The following is a 23,408-nucleotide window of genomic DNA, read 5'->3' as shown; positions in this document are numbered from 1 at the left end:
TTGGGTCTGGGCAGTTGGGAGAAGACTGAGCAGTATCCACTTACACTGCTGTTTGTACCTCTTACTAACTTGTTTCTACTCTCAGTTTCTGGAAATCATCTGCTCTTTACCTCTGTAGGGCCAACATACTTAGCTTCTTTAAAAGTAAGCACTTACATTTGTGTTCTGTGCCTGCTTATGACCCTTAATTCACCCTTCAGATTCCTACTCTTTGGTGCAACCAACACACGCTCACTCCTTTTATAGCAGAGAATTTCACTCCATGTGCGCTGCGTTTTCTCTGTCACCCACTCAGCACTGATGGGCACACAGAAGGTTCTGTCCTATCTATAGTGGATATTGCTGGCACACATGGGGACAATGGTTTCTCTGAAATACACTGATTTCTTCTTCCACAGTTGGTTCCAGAAGTAGGTTCACATGGCCGTTCTGCTTATGTTTGAAACCTAGATCCTGTGTTCCTTGATGGACACATTAGAACCACACTTCTTTGGGGATGGGGTGGCACATGGGGGAGTGATAAGCACATAGTTTAAGAATTCTGGGAATCCTAGATCTATCCCTAAAGACGTATATTATTTGCTGATTCCATATTCACACAGGTTTAGGCATACAGACAGTTTCCAGGTTACTCAGAGCCAACGGCTGTTACGAGTGATCACTGTCTCTTGGGAAAGCAGAGCAAAACTAAACTCTGGAGGAACTGGGGATCGCCAGCCTAGAATCAGCTCAGAACAGACAGATGTGCCCATGATACTAGAGGTCACTGGGCAGGACATGCTTTACCCTGCGAATGGCGATCAGGTAACTGTGAAGTCACTTCAGCAACAAGGCAGGCTGAAGCCTGTTAAACAGAAACAATACAGAAGGCCAGGACTTGGTCCATGCTGGCCCATCAGTGACGATCCAGGAGACAAATCGATAGTCTTAGAGTGACAGTTGACGTGTGCACAGGCTCACACTATTGACTCCTATGGAATGCTTCGTAATTCAACTGTGAGGGCTTCAGTTCCAGTCGACTTTTCCGGAGTCTCGAGTCAGAGGGCCTTATTCAGATCTAATTTAGGAACGACTCTGCAGGCTTGCCTGAGTAGAATCTAACATTCCCTTTACACGTGAGCCATCACAGGGAGAAGGCGATCAGCATGGCACCCCTCAACACATACTGCAACCACTCAGCTCCAAAATAAAGACGCAGTCCAGCAAGTGACAACACACCTGTAGCCCCGGCACAGTGGAGAGGGAACACGCAGTGAGTTTAATACTAGCCTGGGCTAAGAAGGCCCTGTCTGGAATAAAGAAAGAAGACGCTTCTATCTCTACCACATGTGTCAATTCAAACCTCAACTGACTTTGAGAACAAAAGTCTTAGCCCTGAAATGCTCGGCTCTCTCCAGGTGCAAAGGTGAGATCGGCAGTATTCTGTGAACCTCGCTCCTCAGCACGTAAACAAGGTTCTAAGCCTTCCTCTTCTTATTATCCTGTGTGTGTGTGTGTGTGTGTGTGTGTGTGTGTGTAAGTATGCACATACGCCTTTGTCCGCTTATCCACCACACAATGATAAAACCATTAATAATTTAAACTAGAAAAACAATTAGCTTTATAGTCTCTATCACGACTCAAGACTTTTTACCTGTGTTCTGTCCTTCCTTAGCACCTGCTACCTCTTGGTTACCTTCCTACATGTTAACCTGTACCTACAGTCCCCTGGTCTCCTTTCTACACTATACTGTGCCCACACATACCGCTGTTTATGTATATGCATGTATGCACATGTATACATCACAGACTGGGATCTGCATAAGGGAGAACATAGATTTTTTTTTGGGGGGGGGGGGTCCGAATGGCCTCATATGGACACAGAGACCTTTTCTAAGGCCTTTAAGGCAGTAATAATCTTTCTCGTGGTGATACTACAGTCCTCTCTAAAAGCAAAGTGGAGAAAGCAGTCCCAGCAGGCAGCTACTTGGGGTTCCTACTTCATCAGGAAACAAAACCAAAACTCAGATGTCCATGTTTACTATTCTGAGAACATTCCCAAAGCCAGGATCCTCTAGCCAGGTCCATTTATCTCTTCCCACCCCTTTCCAGATGAATAAAGGATGGGAGACAGCAAGACAGGCAGGAGTCCTGGTTACTATGACAGCAAGTAAATGAAAAGCCGCAGCTCATGAAATGGACGGGGAGAGCAGGGGTCAGGTAGAGATCACCAAGGCTGTCTTGCTGATTGCTGCCTCTGCACCATCTAGTCCCTGTATTCACCACCTACTTCAATATCTTCACACAGAGGACAGCACTGAGTGTCAGGGATGCCTTGGGAGGTTTGAATCAACAAAGGATTTTGACAGCAAAGACAAAAGATTGATAGGGAAATCCTAGTTAGGTCCTGTGAATCTTCCAAATGCCAAGGCCATGTTTAGGGAAATACTAATGAGAAGACTGTATTGAGAGAAGTGTTCTTTACCTTTTAAACAATCCATTATTAGAATGAGAAGCAGGCACGGTTAAAGGACGCAGATCTACATGTCTGGCTGAGCAGCAGACTACAGCACCATCAACTAGGCCAAGGCAGAGGTGCTAAAGTTAGGGGATGGAAGGAAGGTACTTAGAGTATTTTTTCCAGCACAGAAAGCAGGGCAGACAGACACAAGGACATAAAAATACCAGAATTACATGATAAAGTTGGCCACTGGGATTCAGCTACTTCCGAAGCTAGAAGAGTACCTTTCCTTGGTGACCCCATGAGCATTCTACTAGTATAGCCATGAGGGAGTGTCTCTTCCTGAACTAAACCTTAGCTCACATCCCTGGAGAGGAGCAGGAGCTGGCACAGTGGGTGTTCAGCACATCTGATGGATATGTAAGTCAGAGAAATAAACGCTCTTACTACGTGAACCAGGAGATGGTGCCGTGCTGATGTAGGAGGGCTTTGTTGTTTACTTTTTGAATGTGTATGATTTCATTGCTGATATTACTGTTTAAAAAATCAAAACAAAATGGTAACAACAACACCCTAAGTGTAATAATGAAGTACTACTTAGCGTGCAGGCAGTGATGGGCCTTTAGAAAAACGTTAGATGCACATCACACGCATGTGGGTGTGAGCTGTGGTGCTGCTGGACTCGAGATGAGTGTAACACACCCACCATTTACTAAATGTGGCATCTTAAGCAGACACAGATAAAATAAAGATTATCAGTTGACAAAAATGGGTTCACAGGAACTTGACCGGGGTAATTTGTATTTGTCAAATCAATGTCAAAAAGAAATGCATAGAATCCAGTGAAAACTGATGCTCACCACACCCCATCTGTGTGGCGTTGTGTGGCTCTGTGTACTGTGCATGTCAAGCAGCACAGTAAAAGGCTTGGCTGGGTAAGAGACATCAGTCTTCACAGTTGGGTACTCTAGAAGACAAACAGACTTGTACACCCCAGCTTTGCTTTTAATGGTCAGCATTCTTCCAGAGACTTCAGCTTCAAAGGCTGAACTCACCAAGACACCTGGCTTTATTGCAGCATGCATGACCACACACACACACACACACACAGTATACAACAGGATACACTGATACACATTCTACTAAGGGAAAGCCCTGGGGGCAGGGGTAGGAAAGAGACAGGCAGAGGGAGGAGGCAGGAAACCTACATCAGGGAAGATCAGTCGTACACAAAGACCTCAGCCCTGGGCCTCTGGAACTGAGGGACAAGTGAGAGAGGAAGGCATGGTGTTGGTAGATCCCAAGATGCATATGCAGGAGTCTCTGGGGGGCTCCATCAGAGGGTGGCCTATGGGCAGGAGGCACAAGCACTGTGCTGAGCAGGACTGTCATACCAACAAGATGAAAACAGCAGGTAGTGAATTCTGAAACCCTGTGCTCTGAGGGCGGAGCTCAGGGCCTCACACTAGGGAAGCGTTTTACCCAGAGCTTCGTCTCCAGCCACAGCTTTCAGTTTATGAAGCTGGCAAAGCCAGGCAGACAGCACCGCCTTTGCTACTGTTCACCGTATCACACAGCAGGACAGCCTGAGACCTGTGCACACTGAGAAAGACCAGCACGGGCAGAGAGAAGCTGTCTGGAAGTGACACAGGGGCAAGAGTGCCAGTGCTCAGCCGACAAGAAGCCACAGGCAGGAAACAAGGACAGATGGCACAGGACTCAGGCACAGGGAGCTCTTAAAACGAAAAGCAGACAGAGGCTGCTTAAATTTGTTCACTAAAAAGCTAGAAGATACAGTTTAGAAATTCCTATGAGAAAGAGGCAAAGACCTAAAAAGACTGAGGAAATTAAATGTAGCATTCCAAGGGCTAAACAAAGATACACACACACACACACATACCCCAGGACTGTGCTGCCACACTCGAAGAGCCTACCTGGGGCCAGCAACTTCCAGCAAAACTTCTAATTATGAAGTTTTATAACATGAAACATACAAGCTAGAAAAAAAAATCTTATTAGGCTTCCAAATTTCCACTATTTTTCTAGTTTCCAGTGTTCTGAAAGTTTCCCAACTTACAATTCTATATTCAGCAAAACACTAAAGAAGCAAATAGAAAGCCGTTTAATTCTACAGAGTTGAGAGTAAATGTGACAAGTTACTCAGTATTATCAACTTTTCGAGTTCCGATTCCCGGAACACATGTAAAAGCTGGGCAGACGTTGTGACCACCTGCAAAGCCAGCACTGAACCAGCAGGGACGGGGATCCTGGACAAGCCAACTACAGCTAGTAAGCACAGCTCAGGAGGGACTCGGCCTCGTAGACAACTGAGGGGCACAGCCAATGTCAAGGCCAGGCTTCCACAGGCATGTGCGCACACACACCAACAACTGAGGGGCACAGCCAATGTCAAGGCCAGGCTTCCACAGGCATGTGCCCACACACACCAAATAGATAAATTAAAAAGAACTGGAGGCAGCAGACAATGCCCTATATATCAAAGGGTAAAATGGTGCAGTTCTCTCAGCATGAGCACACTTTGACCACTTCCTGCCAGAGGCTTGACCCAACTAGGATAGAGAAAGATGAGCCAAGAAAGTTCTGTTATACTAAAAAGAGGTTCTCCAAACACTGATGGAACCATGTCAAAAAGAAGACAAAAACTTCTATGATGGTACCATTCGCTAAATCTGGACACACATAAACAAAACACTATCAGTAGTGGCCTATGACTTACTGCATAACTAATTAATCTTCCATACTGACAAGCCATTCTGTGCTGCCAGCTACAACTCAAGCAAAGTTTCCAAGTGGATGCTCAAACGAGGGGTCCAGTTTGACAGAGACCAGTCAGTGCTCTCGGAGCCTCAGACTACCTCCCAAAACTACTTACTATCTTCAGGGAACACAGCTCGGCAGTGGAGTTGCTGGGCAGCACCGTGACTAAGCGCCCACAATGGGACAACACGACAGGGCAGTGACCTGAGTGCTGAGACACACTACCCTCACTATGGTGCTCCTGCCCCATGCTGTGGACAACTTGGCACTTATCTTTGTGCTGAGACACACTACCCTCACTATGGTGCTCCTGCCCCATGCTGTGGACAACTGGGCACTAATCTAGGTGCTGAGACACACTACCCTCACTATGGTGCTCCTGCCCCATGCTGTGGACAACCAGGCACAGACCTGCGTGCTGAGACACACTACCTTCGCTATGGTGTGCTCCTGACCCAATGCAGTCTTGTTCTGATCATGAGGAAACTATGATCCCAAGTTGTGGGGCATTCACGGCACCACAGACCTCAAACACAGGGCTGGGGACAAGGATCTGTCCCAGATCAAGGGAAACAAGAGGCACAAAGCTCTAAATGACTTCTCGTTAAGGTTGCTAACCAGCAACATCTGAGGTCTCTGGACTAAACACTCACTGTTACTTCCTAGACTGTTACTTCCTGGACTGCTGCCCTTGCCTTAAGAATGCGCCCAAGAACTCTAAAGGGAGTAATGTGGGCAAACGTCTCTCTCGGGAAGATGAAGACGCATCTGCAAAGCAAACATGGCAGTGTGAACTCTGGTCACCCGGGGTGAAGACAATTCCTACACGCCCTTGTCTTAGGGCAACTTCCCTGTAACCTGAAGTGATTTTGAAACCATTAGGAAAAACCCACGAACATTCTTATTTATTCCGTGTTTTACATATAAGCACCCATGGGTCGGTGTTGACACACAACAGCTAAAGTGGTACCAATCCTAGCATGGAGGCATTCAGAAAGCACGCAAGAACCAAGTCGGCAGGGCCTCGGGTGGAGTGAGACACTGAATCTGGGGACAAACGTTCACACTGAAAGAGTCACAGAAGAGTAAAGTTTTCATTTTATTCAAAGTTTGTACAGAAGTGCTAACATCTTCATAAAATAATTACTACACTTCAGCTACCGGACAAAATACCACAGAAAGGAACGGACTTTGCAAGGAATGTATTCATCTTAAGTTTTCAAATACTTCTGAAGGCTAATGCAGCAGCTGGCAAAATAACACGAGTACACAAAGAACAGAGCTTGCAGTCAGCAACAAAGACTGACGGCTCTTTAGCAGATTGGCTTTATTTTATTTTTTTTTTTTTTGCCATTTAAACAACAGTAACACAACACAGTAAACCAAGATCATACAAGTCTACAATTGTAAAAATCAGTTGTACACAGTATAGGCAAGTTAGAACTGCCACAAGTAGCTAACAGCTTTAAATTTACAGTTTAACGGTTTTCTTTTCAAAATGGAAGAAAATTCTGATTTCTCTGAAACTAAAGCCTTACACAATGAAACGGACCGTATTAGTCAAACTTGAAAACAAAAGAGGCTGAGGACAAGAGAGAGTAAACTGGAAATAATTAAAAGCTAACCAATAACAAATTAATGTTCACAAATCCCATTATAGCCATATTTGGTCTACAATACCAGATGAAATGATCCACGCACATAATACACGGCCCAGTGTACTGACGGGTCTCTGAGCCCAGAGTGAAGACAAAGCTTCCAGGCAGTACACGGGAAAACATTTCTCAAAGCAGATATCTTTAAAATGCATTAATACTTACATATCAAAATTCTTTAGATAAAAGCAGCAGTGTTCCGCTGGCATTTGGCTTAGAAATAAAGGAATGAATGAAGCAATTTCACAGGATTATTATTAGAAAAAGAATTGCTCTTCTGGAAGAAGACTACTAACTTTTGCACAGCAACTATTTTTGATACCCATTTTGTCAAAAAAGAAAAGCGAAGCAGAAAAGCCAACCAGTTCATATGGTGATTACCAACAGGTCCAGACAAAGAGCAGTGTCCACACAGGGACAGACAAGCCCCTGCTGGGTCTCAACTTGGCAGGTGCTCACAGGCTGAAGCAAGAATGGCAAGGGTGGCAGAGGAACAGCTCCATACCGTCCTCAGACACTAATGCAGTATGCCACTATTTAAAATAATAATAACAATAATAAAGCTTTTACATCTTAATAACCCCCACAGAAGAGTCCATGAGCAAAAGACTTGGTGATCTGTTTGCCACTCAACAGTCTGAGTTCTCACAGTGAAATCAGGAAATTATACATATTTACACCATGACTACTTTTCTTTCCATGAAATTATAAATGAAAATCATTTGTGTCAAAGAAATTTTAAAAAGCATTTCAAAAAGTTGTATTAAACTCTCTTAAAGGTACAGAATACAGAGGTCAAAAGTTAACTGCTCTACATAGTCACATATTGCTAGTCAGGACATTCCTCACAGCCTCTCCCTCAGCCCCCACCCCCACCCCTACCAGCACCCTCCCTGCACCTCCAGGTTACCTGTTGTGAAATGCCACTGTAGGTGCACACGGGAGAAACCCCACCATCCCAGGTCATGGGAACTCTCCTAAGATAGACCACATTAGTCTATGTCATCTACAGTCTTTGTTATACAGTTTCCCTAGGAAGAAAAATACCTAAACAGAGGAGGCGCTCTTTCCTCTGAGAGCTCTATCTGAAGATGTAGCCATAACTTAGACGGCTCATTTTCATCCTAGGTAACCAGGGGACTATCTGGAGGTAAAGCAAACCAGGGGAAAGGGCAATGCTGAGTGGGAGGAAATACATCTTTATTTCTGCATGCACACCCACAGCTTTCCACTCGTCTAGTCTTGAGGAGCTAACAGAACACATTAGAAAATTCTCAGTACTATTAGGAAAAGCAATGTCATATAGAGTCTGTCCAGAAATAGTTTGATGTTCGGAACACAGAGATCCAACTCTCTACTAAAAAGTACAGCTAAGCACATAAAGAACACAAAGCTAACGCCACCTCATGCAAACTTATGCAAGATCAATATAGTATCTGCACTACTGAGTGTGAATTTAGTAACACTTCTTCTAGACAACATTTTAGCATTCCAATGACTACGACTTACAAAGCTGTCACCTGCCTGCCCCCCAGAAATCCCACTGTCCCAGTTGAGTTTCAGACTGTGGGTCTGTGTCCACAGATCTCATTCCCCTAAAACCCCCAGATATAAGCAGCTGAGAAGTCTCCCCATCAGAGCAGCACAAGCAGGGGAACACAAGACTCATCTCTCAGGACCAGCTGGACAGCAGTCTCCCGTCCAGCCTTTCGGTACTGTGGTCGTCCTGACAACCCTGGGGCGCAGCTTGGTGGGCTTATGACTTGCACTTGTGGGTTAGTGAGAATGCTATTAGGTTTGTGCTTTCTACAAGTGGAGACACACACGTGAACAGTGTTGTGCTTTCTATGGACCTTTAGCCTCTCCTTACACATGGAAATATGCGTGCTCAGATGTCCTCAACAAACTATACATGGACATTCTAAAAATATACTCAGAATCAGAATGTAACTTTAAAGTTTTAATTATAGATGTAAAAGCAAATTAAGATGAATAAATAACATTAAGCTACAATATATATATATATATATATATATATATATATACTTAAAACTGCCTTGATTCTGTGAACCAAAAACTACATATAAAAGCGTGTAAATGTGTACTTTCTACTAGCAGCTTTCTTCACTAGTTACAATACAAGCTAAAAGCATAGGAAGCTTATGGCTAAGAAAGGGACAGGAGCAAACTAGCAGATCAACACTGGCAAGCAGAAAGTTACCTACAACCTAAACACAAACCTCAAAATTTGATTATACTGTGGAAAACCTTGTACACTAACAACTGCCATTCCAAGATTTCAGTATGCCCCATCTGTTTCCAATTACACACACAGACATGCACATACGAGATACTAATGACACTGCTTTCACACTAATAAACTGAACATTAAATTTGTGTGTGTATTATTTACATATAAATTTATAAAGCCAGCAGCCCTAGGAAAATAGGGCAAATACATCTAATTATGCCATGGGTATATACTGACAACTTGTGCTGTCCAGAAAATCCCTAGCAGAGCCTTTAGACATACGCTACCTGGGGGCGAGGGGTGAGAGGGAAGGGCAGGAGGGCAGCATGCCAGACAGAACTCCTCGCCTTCCTGGGCACACTTAGAGGAATCAAGCCATCCACAGAGCCTGCAGATACATGCTCCTCCAAAGAGTAAAGTGCATGAGATGAGTCATGACACACACTACGTCTTTTCCTTCATTTCTCAGCAAAGGCTCCAGGGCAACAGCCATTGGTTGCTAGGGCAAGGGGTGGCTCACACGCAAACTGAACCCTGCCTGTAATAAAGGAGTGTAGACAGAAGCATAAATGGCATCGATTTCACAACATTGTTAAAAGATCAGTCAGTAGTGAGAACTTTAAATGAAAAACACATGACTAAGTGTGGGACTTGGCACTAACAATTCTCTTACACAGAACCTCAGCTCACGAGCGGAGCAGCTACGGTGTTCAAGACAGTGTGACAGGTGATCTTCACGAGAAGGGTCTTGGTCCCGAGTCATCATTTCTGCACCAGCCTCAGACATAACAGACCAAGTGTTTCTCTCTGTACCAGCTAATTTCCAACTTTACCACCTCAATGGCAAAACCCAGCCTTTCTGCATTACATGACCCCATCATCTCAAAGGGGCTCCTGCGAGAACTCACTACTGCTTCCTGACTTTAAAAACCCTGAAACACTGGCACTTTCATCACGTCTTAGAAACTGTGCACCAACAGGCCGTGCAGACACACGGTTCAACAGGAATGAGCCGTCTCATGCACACCTAGGGAAGGGTGACACCTATGTGGTCTCCTTCCAATCGTACCTCCCATGAAGGTGTGATATGAGGGGATGAGGCAATCTCAGTACTATAGTACCAGTCAGATGAGAAGATGCAAGATCTAATCTCTCAATGGGTTAATGACAAGGCTGATTTATATGGTGGAGAAGACTCATCCATAGATTACACTAAATGACATTCAAAGAGATGAGAAGATCATGCACTTGCAACAGAGAAAGACTCCCAGTGAAGGAATTTAAGGATTCAGAACCAGCCCCAGACAAGGCTTTTAACTCCATGCTCAGAGAACCAATTAACTCAGAGATCCATTCTTAACTGGGAGTTTCACAAAGTGAAGGGTATCTGCTAATCTCTTATGGTGACATCTCTAAGAGGTAAGGACACACAGCCCTGGTCAGCCTCCCTCTGTGTGCAAGATAATGAGGGATCCTTGGAGCCAGTGGAAAGGAAGCCCTGGAAATGAGACCCACTGGATCTGAGCCAAGGACACGAGTTATTACTTGATGCTCCTCTAAAAACAAAAGCAATCACTTCCTAGAAAGAACAGCTGGAGGAGAGATCGGCAGGACACCGTCTTCAGAAATGAAAGAGACCTAAAGTCCCACAGCAGAGTCAACAATCCCTCTCCAGGTCACTGTCAGAAGCCCTCTGCTCTAGACCCAGACACAAACTGCCTGGGAAGACAAAACATGGAGAAGTTGAGCCCACACACCAAGGATAACTATTTCTCACCTGCGTTTGTGGGCCAACAGCCCCACCTCCATTTTTACTTTTAGCCACATTTTAGTCAGTGTGAATCTTGGTCAATTCAGAACCTCAGCTTGCACAAGCACAGAAATGCATGTGTAAATGTTTGAACAGATCCACGCCATCTTTTAGGACTCATATATCCATGGGAAGGACGGACACTTTGTTAGCCTGAAATAACCATCTATCATTCCAAGGTCATTCCAACAACCTATAGACTAAAGCCTGGTCTCCTGGAATGAAGCTGCCTTCCCCATTTCACACCCTTCTTCAACCACGGCATCCACGTGGGAGGCAGTAAGGAAGACAAGCGGTAGGGACTTCAGAGTCAGTACAGCGATGCTCACACTGGTAAGAATGAACACCTCATGAATATGTTAAGGTATTTCTTATTTATAGATATAGAACTCTAAACCTGACCTACTGCTATTTACACAGACATGTGATGTATTGTATGTATCTTACTATAAGACAACAAAAAGAGGTAAGAAGATCTAACATTCCAAATTATTAGGACTCAACACTAAATAAAGGGGAGAAATCCACATAAACACCTATTCTCTTACGCTGTAAATATGAGGATTGGGAAAGACTCAGCCAACATGTTAACTCTTGCTAAGTGCAGAGGGATGTGTTCAAAGGAAATACTAACTCCTACAACTTGATACAAATTCAGGCAACCCAAGAGCCTATGAATGTTTTTCATAGCCTAAAAGGTTATCTCAAACGGAAAGTTCTTTAAGAGAAGACCGTCACAAACCACGAACAAACCATTCATTCAAATACATGTGGGCAAACTCTGAATCCAGATCTGGAGAACTGCTTTCTCATCTTTCCACGAGGTCCCATGACCTTGGGCGCATCACAGCCTCGACCTCCACTCAAGACAAGGAAGCCCTATCTACTTGGTCCCTAGTTATAAACCTCAAAATAGAAATTGAGAGAAAAATTGTACAAGGCACTCTAAGTTCTTCCGAAATACACACTATTCGTACATGAGTCACCTTTTCCATCTACAGGCTCAGTCCATCAGAAACCCTCCTGAAGACAGGAAGACTACATGGACCCATGGACTCCAAAGTCAGTGTTGGGCTCAAGTCCATCATCTGCAAACAAATTGATGCATTACAAAAAAAAAAAAAAGTTATCAGGATTGAGCTTTGATTCAAAATCTACAAAATGATCTATAAAAGTAATAATTGTCCTTGAGTACAAGGCTTAATAAATTTGTTATATAATTTAAAAAGTTATTAGCTTGAAGAAAGTAGGTATAGAGTTAGTGTTCTCCATCTCTCATGGAGAACAGGCAGTGTTGAAGACAAAGGACTACAGACATCCTTAAGAGTTCTCTAACTCCTTCTGGGCCATCCTCACTAGGTAGAAACAGCCTATAACAAAGATCCGCCACCCATGGATGCTGTGATTGGATAAAGGTAAAGGTCTGTACAGAATCCTGTGATGTCCTCCACAAGAGCGCACGACCACGCTGGGCATCCACAGAAACCTTATGCTGATCAACAGCAAGGGTGAGGAGAGCTCTGTGGCGGGTGGCCAGTTTGTAACTACGCATGTGTGTGTGCGGACACTCGCAGCACGTCTTCAGGAAAGGCAAAAACCAGGAAAAGAACGTATAGAGAATGCAGTATGAGTCAGGATTTGATTTTTCCTCTAAACACAACGTCAGTGTATCACAGCTAGTCAAGGGCCACAACTCAGCACACAAAAGCTGTGCCCACTTCTGTGGCGACACTGAATGTTTCTCACAACTGGACCATGGGGAAGGCATCTGGCTGATTAACAAGAATACTACAAAATAACAAGGAAGCAGCAGCAAGGACACAGGCAGAAGATGATTCAGCATCCTCTTAGCATTACGTTTATCAAGCACTGCATGGTAGTTAATTCTCAAACTATATTTTAAAACACCTTATCTCATCAATAAATGTGGGGATCATCAGCAATACTTACTTCCCCCCTGATTAAAAAAAAATATATATACAGACTTGGTAGTCATTCCGTATGGTTCAGTTTAAGAAAGAAAAACAGAGGGAGGGAACTGAAACAAAGTCTGCCCAAGCCACTAACATTCCACACACAAGGGGTACAAAAAAAACTCCAGGAAAACATTCTTCCTTTCTTTTGGCAAGCAGAATCCATGGACTCATGCTAACAAAACCAGCCAGGCAAACAAAGTTGTCCTGAAGTGATCACTATACAACACATTAGACTTTCAGGACATAACTAATCATACATCTCTATGAATTCGATTTTTTAATCATAGCAGAGATTAGAGACAAAAGCTTTACAAATGAGCAGATAGATCTATTTCAGCACAAGGTCTATGAGACTTGGCAATGCAGACAAGACACTTTATCATGGTACTTTAACACAGTTCTGCTCTAAGTGACCTGTGAGAAGAATTGGTCTTTCCTCACTTTGGTATGGAAAACTCTAAAACCACATTTTCTTTTTTTGCACAATTCATTCTGTTTTGTTTCATTTAAGTTGAAGATTTATTTCATCCATCTCTAGGAAAATAGTCCTGCAAATCAATGATTTTCTGCTAAGTAAAATTTGGCTAAAACCTTCAGCGTAAACAATGCCTGAGAGATGCAACAGTTACATTTCTGTTTTCAAAGACCAGTATTTTCTGAAGTGCCTCACCATGTTCTTAAGTTCATAAGGAGAAATAAACAAACATGAAAATTCCAAGCGAACACACAGCAAAAAGTCCAATATTTAACACGACTTTTACTTGCGGAGACTCTTCTAACATCTGTGAACAAACGGCCTCCTCATCCATCAAGTCTCTGAGACTTCTCTTGCTAAGGCTTTTACTCTTAAAGCCACAAAACCAGTCTATGAACTTCCAATACCGGCTTCGGCTTTCTGTTTCCTTCTCTCTCTCTTTCTCACCCATGAGAGCTGCTTGCCCATTGGAATAAGCATCTACTGGTGTTTCTGCCTCTGAATGACCCATGGAAGCTACTGGATTGCCCTCTTCTCTGCAGGTCACCAACAGATTAACATCTTCAGGCTGAAGTTCCTTAATGCTGTCTTCAGACTTCCCGTTGGGAATGACGTGGTTGATAGCCTCACTATTGTCACCGCTCCGTAGAAAGCTCTTCTCTTGCATTTTGTATGGCTCATCTTTCTGACAGCAGCTCTCCTTTGTTACCAGGGTCTTCTTTGACCAAAAGGTGGTGGTACGAATCTGGTCCTTGGTGGGAGGCGGTGTGAGAAGACTCACAATTACAGTTATGAGTCCTGTGATCCAAAACAATGCTGTAGCCACATACATATAATGGATGTCTTTGATGAAGCCTGGCCTGTTATCAGGTTGGTCACATTCAGGAGCACGGTAGGTAAAAGCCAGTATCAAACGGACAGCTCCAAGAACAAAGCCTGCCATTCCACCATAGAAAGCCCCTTGCTCGTTGCAACGTTTCCAGAAAATTGCCAGAAGGAAGAGGGCTGCCACTGGAGGGGTCAGATAATCTGCCACCTCCTGGATATAAAGGTACATCTGGCCTCCTTGCATCTCCACAATAATTGGCACCCATGCTATGCTGATGACAACCATAAAAGCCACAAATATCCTGCCCACTATCATTAGTTCCCGGGAGCTCGCGCTCTTGCGGATAAGCTTGTACACATCGAGGGTGAATATGGTACTGGCACTGTTAAAGATGGAGTCCAAGTCGCTCATCAGAGCCGCAATCATCACTGCCATCATCAAGCCCCGAAGGCCCACAGGAACCAACTTCATCACCAGGCGTGGGTAGGCAATATTGGAGCACCCAGCTCTGCTTCCACACACTTGCATGCAGTGCTCTGGGTTGATGCAAGCTATGTCATCAACAAACAGTATCCTAGAAATCATTCCTGGGACAACTATGATAAACATTGGTAGAAGCTTCAAGAAGCCAGCCATTAGAGTAGAGCCTTTGGCATGAGCAATGTTTTTGGCTGCTAGAACCCTCTGCACAATGACTTGGTCAGCACACCAGTACCATACCGAGGCTGGGGTCTGCCCAAGAATGAATCCAGGCCATGGAACATCTTCATCTGTTGGATCTCGCAGCATTTTTAGGGCATCCTCCTTAGGGTGGACGTTACATGAATTTGTGTTGGAAAGGTTGTGTGTCAACAAAATGGAAGCAACATTGGGTGAGGCCAACATGTACCTTCTCTTAACTTCCTCAAACCCTCCGATCTTCATCATGCTAATAACCATAAGTGTGAGCGCCCCGATTATCATGAGCAGAGCCTGGAGGGTGTCTGTGTAGATCACTGCAACAAGGCCTCCGGTGACAGTCAGCAGAGCGGTCATGCCAATGAGCAGGATGACAGACACATAAAGGTTCCAACCCAAGGACTCCTGGATAAAGAGGGCACCTGAATACAGATCCACTGAGAGCTTGGTGAAGATATACAGAAGGAGAGACAAGGCAGCAAAATAGACCTGAATCCTATGGCCACCGAATCTCTTGGACAAGTATTCAGGCATAGTGTATACCCCTGACCGGATGTAAATAGGGATGAAAACCCATCCCAGAAGTTGCAAGAGCAGTAAGGCATTGAATTCCCATGCGCCTACTGCAAATCCACTCGCTGCTCCAGATCCTGCCAGCCCAATGAAGTGCTCACTCCCAATATTGCTCACAAACAGAGAGGCACCAATTGCCACCCAGGTCATAGAGCGCCCGGCCAGGAAGTATCCACTCACAGTGCTTCTATTAGATTTCCACATGGCAAAAAAACCAATGCACATGACCAGGACAAAATACAGGGCCACTATGGCAATGTCTGCCGTTTCCAGCACAGCCCTCATTCTGGTAACTTGTGAATAAAATGTCCGAATGAAAGAAGTGTCCAATTTCTTATTTACTTATTAGTAACCCAGCCAAGTCTGTAAAGCACACGTGAACGGGACTACACAGAGCAACACAGCAGTTCAAAGTCTTTGTCCTTTGTTTGCTGTCTTGATGGTGGTGGTTGTAGTAAGCTTGGAAGGAGACAGTTTTAAATTTCCTCCGCTTCTCAATTGGGATTGAGAATTTAGCTCGCACTCTTAGTCCACAAGACCATCAGCATTTACTCAGGTGCTGGAGGAGAAACTCTGAGCTGCAGCTAAGTCTAGTGGAGCCTACTGTACCAACCCTGCAAGGCAGCAAAGACAAAAGACAAAGAGTGAATTAGAGGAGGGGCGCATCAAGCGGTGAGGAAACTTTCAATTGAGCAAACATGGCACAACATTTGTTATAAAACACTTTTATAATACACTTCAATAACTGCAGCAAAGCACAAACTATTGTCACCGAGGATAGTGATAGCAGCCGTCATTCTGAGCTAAAAACAAAAGGATCATCAGTCGCCTCAGGTCTCGAGGAGCAACTGCCCACCATGTCACAAAACTGTTGCTTGTCTTGCTATAGACACCTTGTCTTGCCGTTGCACCTCAAAACAAGAATCAAGACATTAAAGTGCCCTGAGGGAGAAAGCGAACACTAGATTCCCTTAACAAAGCAGAACAGATCTTCAAATTCTTGCAGTGATGGGGAGACGGGCTAGCATTACAGCCACCTAAGTCCTAGATGCAATAGCAGGTACCTGAGACGGTAAAAATCCTGCTGTAAATGTAGTCACAGGGAACTTAGGATAATACACAGCTGATGAGAAAAAGGAACCCTACACAAACAGCACACAGCTTCCCGGACTCCAGCTGCCCTTGCACACACTCTGCTAGAGAGAAAAGAACCCTTCAGCAGGAACAACTTCCTTCTTTCCCTTCCTTCTGCAGGCAATAATCCCCCCCCCAAAAAAAAAACTAAGAAGACCAAAGCATTCCACTCAAGGTTTGATTTTATAGAATATTTTCAGTACCGTAATATGTCTAATTCTTTTTTCCTGTATGAAAATCAAAGGGAGATTTTCCTGGAAGGATGAATAATTTCTCTGTCTTCCAAACCCGAACAAAACAGTTAACCATTAAATCATCTTCAATAAATCCATCTAACATTTTTCAGCTCTGAATTAAGATTATTCTGTAAAACACACATTTAAAAATGACTAAAATCAAATGGATAAACCTGATTCTCCTACTGTTCCCTAGAGAATGCTGGTCCTATCATTTCCAGCTCTCTCCTAAGTCAAAACACACAATAATTACACCTAACATAAAAAATGAAAATAAAATCACATTAAAATCCTACCTACCTCCTGAAAATCATGTCAGTAACAAGATACTGCCAAAAGCAAATCAAAACAACAAAAAACTCAAGTACAAATTTAAAATTTACATCATTACTTCATATCCGCCAAATCCTGAAGTTGACCATATTTTATGACTGCATTCCTAATCCTCCAAGTCTTTCAAGTTTAACACCCCCCCCCCAAAAAAACCCTCCAAAATTTGAGTAAGCTCCATAAATGTTTCCGTCAGTGGCAGTGGGAACAGTGGAGACCCCTCCGGCCCAAGCAAGACCACGCGTACTGCTGTCACTCTGACCCTTCTCCACCTAACAGGAGGACGAGCCTTGCTGGTTCAGGATCTTCAGATAAAGTCTTCTTGGTGGAAGCTCAGCATGTTTTCAGTCTTTGTCTATAGGGGGAAGGGTTCAGCTTCTGACCTCTGCTGAGGTAGCAGCTTCTGTGCTCAAGAGTCAAAGCAGACATGTCCTGTCCACCACTAGAAATCAATCTAGGACCAGTGTGGTGTTAAATGTGACTCACAGCATCAACTAAGCTGTCTTCTGCTTCCAGAGGGAGCTCACCTGGCTCAAAGTCCCATACAGAGCCTGAGTCCTCATTCCTTAGACATGCCTTCATAGCAAATAGCAGATTGGCCAAATTTGAGCTCAGAGCTGTCCAGGGCTGGGCACGATGACACACCTGTAATCCCAGCACTCAGGACACTGAGGCAAAGGACCACTTCAGTCCCAGGTCAGCCTCGGCTACCGTGAGACTGTCTCAAGAACCAGAGAGTGTGTTTAACTGTCTTCCCTCTTCATGTCCGTCCAGAGCCACTGCTCAGGGGCCTCACCAGGCCCTACACTGGCCTGCAGGATGTTTTTAGTTTTTCAACTTAAAATGCATACAGGGATTGATGCTTCCTACAGAACAGAAGGAAAATAATCACAACAGGTCCATTCAGACTGCAGAAGGTATGAATGTCACGGTAGAATGAGAGTGAGCTCCACATGTCTGTCACGGTTATCAGAGCCTGGATTCCAGCCTTCCTGCAGGAGACGGAGTTCACGCTTCTTTAAGGGGAGAGGGGATCCCAACAGAACACATGTGAGTTTTGTATATTTCCATGTTTAAAGAGTGAACATTTCTTCACCAGTAGCACCATGAACAACAACAGGCCCAGAGTTCCTTTATTTTAGAAAGAATACACATGGAAACACCTCCAGCTAACACGCAACTTCTTAGACTGTGTTCTGTATCCGTAAATTTTCTTTCACAATTAACATGTTTCCTTGACATGACATTTTTTGAAAAAGAAAAACAATGATTCCCATAACAAGAGTATTTAGAGCACAGAAATGGTCCCCAGGAAAGAGGAACTAACTCAGACTAACATCAAACACAGAGGGTTCTGAAATAGGACTTTCCCCACTAAAATCACTGGTAATGTATGACCTTGTTTCACACGAAATCAGAATGCAGATGCGATGGTCATGCATTTAAATGCATTAAAGCAGAAAGAGAAGGGAAATGCACATGGCGCCACGTCTGGCCAACTAGAGAGAAGACATGAGCCCCAACTGAGATCAACTCCTAAGTCTTCCACTGATGAACATAGAACTAGTCAGACAACCAAATCTCATTTCTACAGTCTAGGGGGAGCATTTTATTTATCTGCCAAACCAGAGAGTGATTCTGCACCAATCTATAATCCAGGAGCAGATCTCTAAAAAGAAGAGTCACCTGACATAGAATCCCAACAGGGAACAAGGAAGAGTCATGGAGCTCAGTGGGGACTCCTGTCACAATTTCAAGTTAGATGTGAGCTAACAGAGCACAGACCCGCAGTTCTCAACCTGTCAGTGGGAATCTTTGGAGGGGTTGAATGACCCTTTCACGGGGGTCATATATGAGATATCCTGCATGCCAGATATTTACATTACAATTCATAACAGTAGCAAAATTACAGTTATGAAGCAGCAACAAAAATAAGTTTATGGCTGGGGGTCACCACAACATGAGGAACTGTATCAAAGGGCTGCAGCATTAGGACGGTTGAGAACCACTGACATAGATTATGCTGTCCCTAAAAGTAACCAACTGCACTGTTCTTACCTTGGGCTAAATTCACAAACACTGCACAGGACCCCAGCACTGTCCCTGGGAGGCCTGGCTAGTTAAATCCATACAATGACAGAAGTGAGAAGTACCATTACCACCTAGGGTCATACAAGAACTCTGAAGGTCTCCTGCATCACAGAACTGTCACACCCAAAGCTTCCTTTGTCTCCATCACAAAGCAACAAACAAGTTAAGCCCAGATGGCATGCATCAGGAGAGGGTGTGTGGGTGTAGGTGAGCAGGACGGAGATGCAGGTACTGCACACAGCACAGCAGGAAACAGTGGCTCTCTGAAGAGCAGGCTGGAAAATCTCACATTCTGATTGCAACAGTATGTCCCTGTGAATAGGGGCGTAACAAAGATGGAGAACGTTCCCAACACTGCACACTACCACAGGCTGGTGGCTTGGCTCAATTTACCTCTCCAACCTGAATGGACAGGGAATGTGACACCGGCCTTTTCAAATTTAACTGTAACTGTGTGCAAGGGAGGTTAGGATCTTCACAAATGTTATTCACACATAAAATCAAAGGACAAAATTAAACAATGTACTGAACATGTAAAATTCACGCAAATGTCTTAAAGTGGTTCCCAGCCATCCACCGTCAGTTCCACACATGCATTACATCACTCACTGGAGGAAACAGAAGCCCTTCCCTCGACTTCAAATAAGTGTGTGTAGAACAGCCGGCCAGCCTGCCAGAGCAAGGAAACCCTCTGTTAGATGCGGACTCCATCAGGTCCTGAGCACTGAACACCCGTGTCTAGAGGCACCAGCAGCTCCAGCACCAATCCACAGCTCCTTCACACTGCTACCTTCATTTGGGAACAGCTTCCACACCGCACTGCTGCTTGTGCTGCTTTCTTTGTGTTTGTTCTTCTCTGATGATTGCTCCCACACATTCCCTAAGCTCACGCTATACAAATACAAGCCCAAGCTTCCTGCGGAAGGCAACGTATTACAAAGAACTTTTATTTTCTCCACTCTTCACTATGACAATCATTAGTGTGAGACACTTATCCCTGAGCCTCCCACACGCTAGCTGAATTACACCCCAGATAAAAACGGTTCCTGCATCAGCACTGACCACACAGCACCATTACAGTTCATGGAGAAGCCCCTCCACACTCACAGACTCAATCACCCCAGTTTACAGGTAAGAAGACTTAAGAGCTGGGCTGCAGCTCAGGGTGCAGCACTTGCCTGGCATGTGCAGGGCTCTGGGGGTAGAGTCCCAGTGATACTAAAACGAACAAAAACTGAGGAGGGGTCTCTAGGATCACTGAAGGACAGGAACACTGTCTCTGGAGTAGATGTTGCACTCTTCGGGAAGATACACAGAGAGATAGAGCAGAAATATACACACATCAGGAAAAAACAAGAAAAAAGGAAATGATAACCACCCACAGCCACCCTGCACAATAATGCACCTGTGGCAATGAGTCCCTGCTAAGACTCTTGGGGAAGCTGACGGTGAACTTTAAAGTGGACGGCTGCCTGCATTCACTGATGCTGAGTCTATCTCCACAGGACAGTCATCACCATGGAAATACTGCACAAAATGCAACCTCAACTATTCATTTTGTTTACATTGTTGTTTTGTTTTTGTTTTTGAAGCCAGGGTTTCTCTGTGTAACAATGGGTTTTCCTGGAACTCACTCTGCAGACCAGGCTGTCCTCGAACTCAGAGATCCACTTGCCTCTACCTCCTGAATGCTGGGATGAAAGGCATGTGCCACCATGGCCTGGCTAGGTACTCAAATCTCTCCCACCAGCTTCCAGAAAATATTCAAACTCACAAAACACTGTACAGAGGATGGCTGCTCTCATTAACAGCATGGTGAGGCCAGAGCAAAGGGTAACCTGTGGAACTTGTTTGAATTCAGACTGGAAGAAACAATTGTAAAGAGACACCACCATGAAGCTGTAGTAGCTGTTTCTAAAGAGAAATATGACAATAGTAAAGTCCTCCAGCAGCAACTGATTCAAATACGAAAGCCAGTGGATAACGGGTAAGAACAAGATGTCCAGTTCCAAGTCTGTTCTCCATCATCCCTTATTAGAAGAGAAAAGGAGCTACCATTCACCATGAAGTAATCTAATGCATGTCACCTTAACCCGACAACTGCCTACTCTCCACAACAAAGCACACAGGCACACCCCAACACAAGGCACTGTCACTGACACCTACTAACATATCAAATCTTCCTCTAATCACAGAGAGAACCACAGAAGACCCCGAAATAATGGAGTCTGCAATGCACACTGTCATTCCTGGAAAGGGCTGTAGACTGCCCAAGGAAACCAAACAATAAAAGCACGACCCTTGATTTAACAGACACATTTCAGTATAAACCGAACGCTGCAGCAGTTTCAAGGCCAGTGCTTGTACTGCACCGGAGAGGCCGTCACTCCTAACAGCACCATCAAGGTATGCACCACTCAGTGCTGGGTTAAAACAGAGAAAGATGATTTCTAACAATCGGTGATGAATTAAAAACTACGCAACAGGGCTGGAGAGATGGCTCAGTGGTTAAGAGCACTGACTGCTCTTCCAGAGGTCCTGAGTTTAATTCCCAGCAACCACATGGTGGCTCACAGCCATCTATAATGAGACTTGGTGCCCCCTTCTGGCTTGTGGGCACACATGGAAGGAATGCTGTACACATAATAAATATATAAAAAAAACTACGCACCAGACTATCAAATGGAGTTCTTGTAACAGTCTGAAATTATAAGGACTAAAGGAAATATAAAATACACTTCAGAAAAGGTAATAATAGCAGAGCTACCCTAAGACTGGTGTTGATGGACCTGTCAGAGCTAGTGATGGTGCTAATGGACACCCAAACCGTCTCACACTACAGACTACAGGAACACACCTCAAGGCAACACCAGACAGATTATCAATTTAAGAACTGTGGAGATGATGAGGACCCAGCTAAGCCGGAAGCAGGCGGGTAGCCCTGGCCAATCCCTGACACCCTGACTTGAGATGTGAAAGCAGTGGACTCCATCATCACTTACTAGATCACTTATTTTTATGCCCTGCCAACTCTCCCAAGGAAGGCTTTTCTAAGACGCTGGACCTAGCAGCATAAGCGGCAGTCACCCTATTTAACTGCGTATGCATTAACACAACCTCATCCAGACCTAGTCCCGCTGCAGCCAATGGCCTCAGCCCATCTCACCGAGCTTCCATCCTGCCTGAACATCCTAACTGTAGTGGACCTCGGTGCACTCTGGTCTTTCTCCTGACTAGTTTCCTTATAGCATTAGCTAGCGTGTCTCCTGCTAGAACACCATCAACACTGAACCTTCATCGCATTAGCCTCTGCATTCATGAAATAACGCTGGCACTGGCCCCTTCCTCGACACACGGACTGTAACTACAGTGTAACTACAAGGTGCCCTATTTATTGGATGCAGTCATCAAGGCATGACGCCCCACTTCAGACTACCAGCATCCTAGCCTGGCTAAGCCATGTAACACTGGACACTCCTTTTCTCTGCCTGTGCAGTGTAAATCACACTCATCTTCAAAATGTTGATGAACCCGAAGTGAAAGAAAAACACACAGCATCTGCTTCAGAATCACTAAGACGAGGCAGTACTATGGCTAACACCCACATGGCTTAAAGCAGTAAAACTCAGCCAAGTCAGCGTTATATAGTTCACCTTCATGGTGTGTGTGTGTGTGCGTGCGCGCATGACAAAGAGAGGGAGAGAAAGAGGGGGGGGAGGGAGGGAGAGAGAGAGAGAGAGAGAGAAGGGGTGGAGAGACAAAGAGTCTGACCTCCTTGGTTCCTGCTTATGTCCCTAGAGAACCTGTTCCTAGCGTACATACGCACGGCTTCTCTGCTCACATCAGACAGATGCTCCTGTAGACCAGTCTCTAGCTCTCCTAAGCCTGTGCCTCCTCTGAAAAACACTTTAGCTGTGTCCTAATTTTCCCTAAAGGGCAGAGAACTCTTTTTCAAGAAAGAAAACTAAGGGTAGAAAGAGAATAACTGAAGAGCATCTGAAGGGAACCCGAGCCAGCACAGCAGGAGCACAGGCCGCCGCGGGAAGGCGGGCGCAGCGGGGCTTTCCGCATTTCAGAACTGCTTTCCTGTGGATAGCAGAAGACAGGAGATCTTGGAAACTCTAGAAAAAACTTCCAGTGATTTCCTCCTAA

The 23,408-nt window shown here is 44.6% G+C and overlaps 2 protein-coding genes across 8 annotated transcripts in view; both read right to left on the bottom strand.

Annotated features, from left to right (window-relative positions):
* Mrps6 (mitochondrial ribosomal protein S6) overlaps positions 1 to 23,408 on the bottom strand; it is a 55,871-nt gene that overhangs the window by 16,111 nt on the left and 16,352 nt on the right. The gene's annotated exons all lie outside the window — the stretch shown is intronic.
* Positions 6,299 to 23,408, bottom strand: part of Slc5a3 (solute carrier family 5 member 3) — a 33,215-nt gene continuing 16,105 nt past the window's right edge. For 5 of the 6 annotated variants that reach the window (XM_050164754.1, XM_050164750.1, XM_050164751.1 and 2 more), the window contains one exon: positions 6,299 to 16,079. In XM_050164754.1, coding sequence (XP_050020711.1) covers positions 13,594 to 15,750 — 2,157 coding nt within the window. In that variant the 5' untranslated portion in view covers positions 15,751 to 16,079 and the 3' untranslated portion in view covers positions 6,299 to 13,593. Of the gene's footprint in view, positions 16,080 to 19,865; positions 20,877 to 23,408 lie in introns of those variants that run through there. The other variant, XM_050164755.1, reaches the window with a different exon arrangement.

Source organism: Alexandromys fortis, unplaced genomic scaffold (assembly GCF_014885135.2).
Source record: "Alexandromys fortis isolate MF-2015 unplaced genomic scaffold, M_Fortis_MF-2015_v1.1 scaffold_162, whole genome shotgun sequence".
NCBI lineage: Eukaryota > Metazoa > Chordata > Mammalia > Rodentia > Cricetidae > Alexandromys > Alexandromys fortis.
This window is presented reverse-complemented; position numbering and strand designations above follow the sequence as displayed.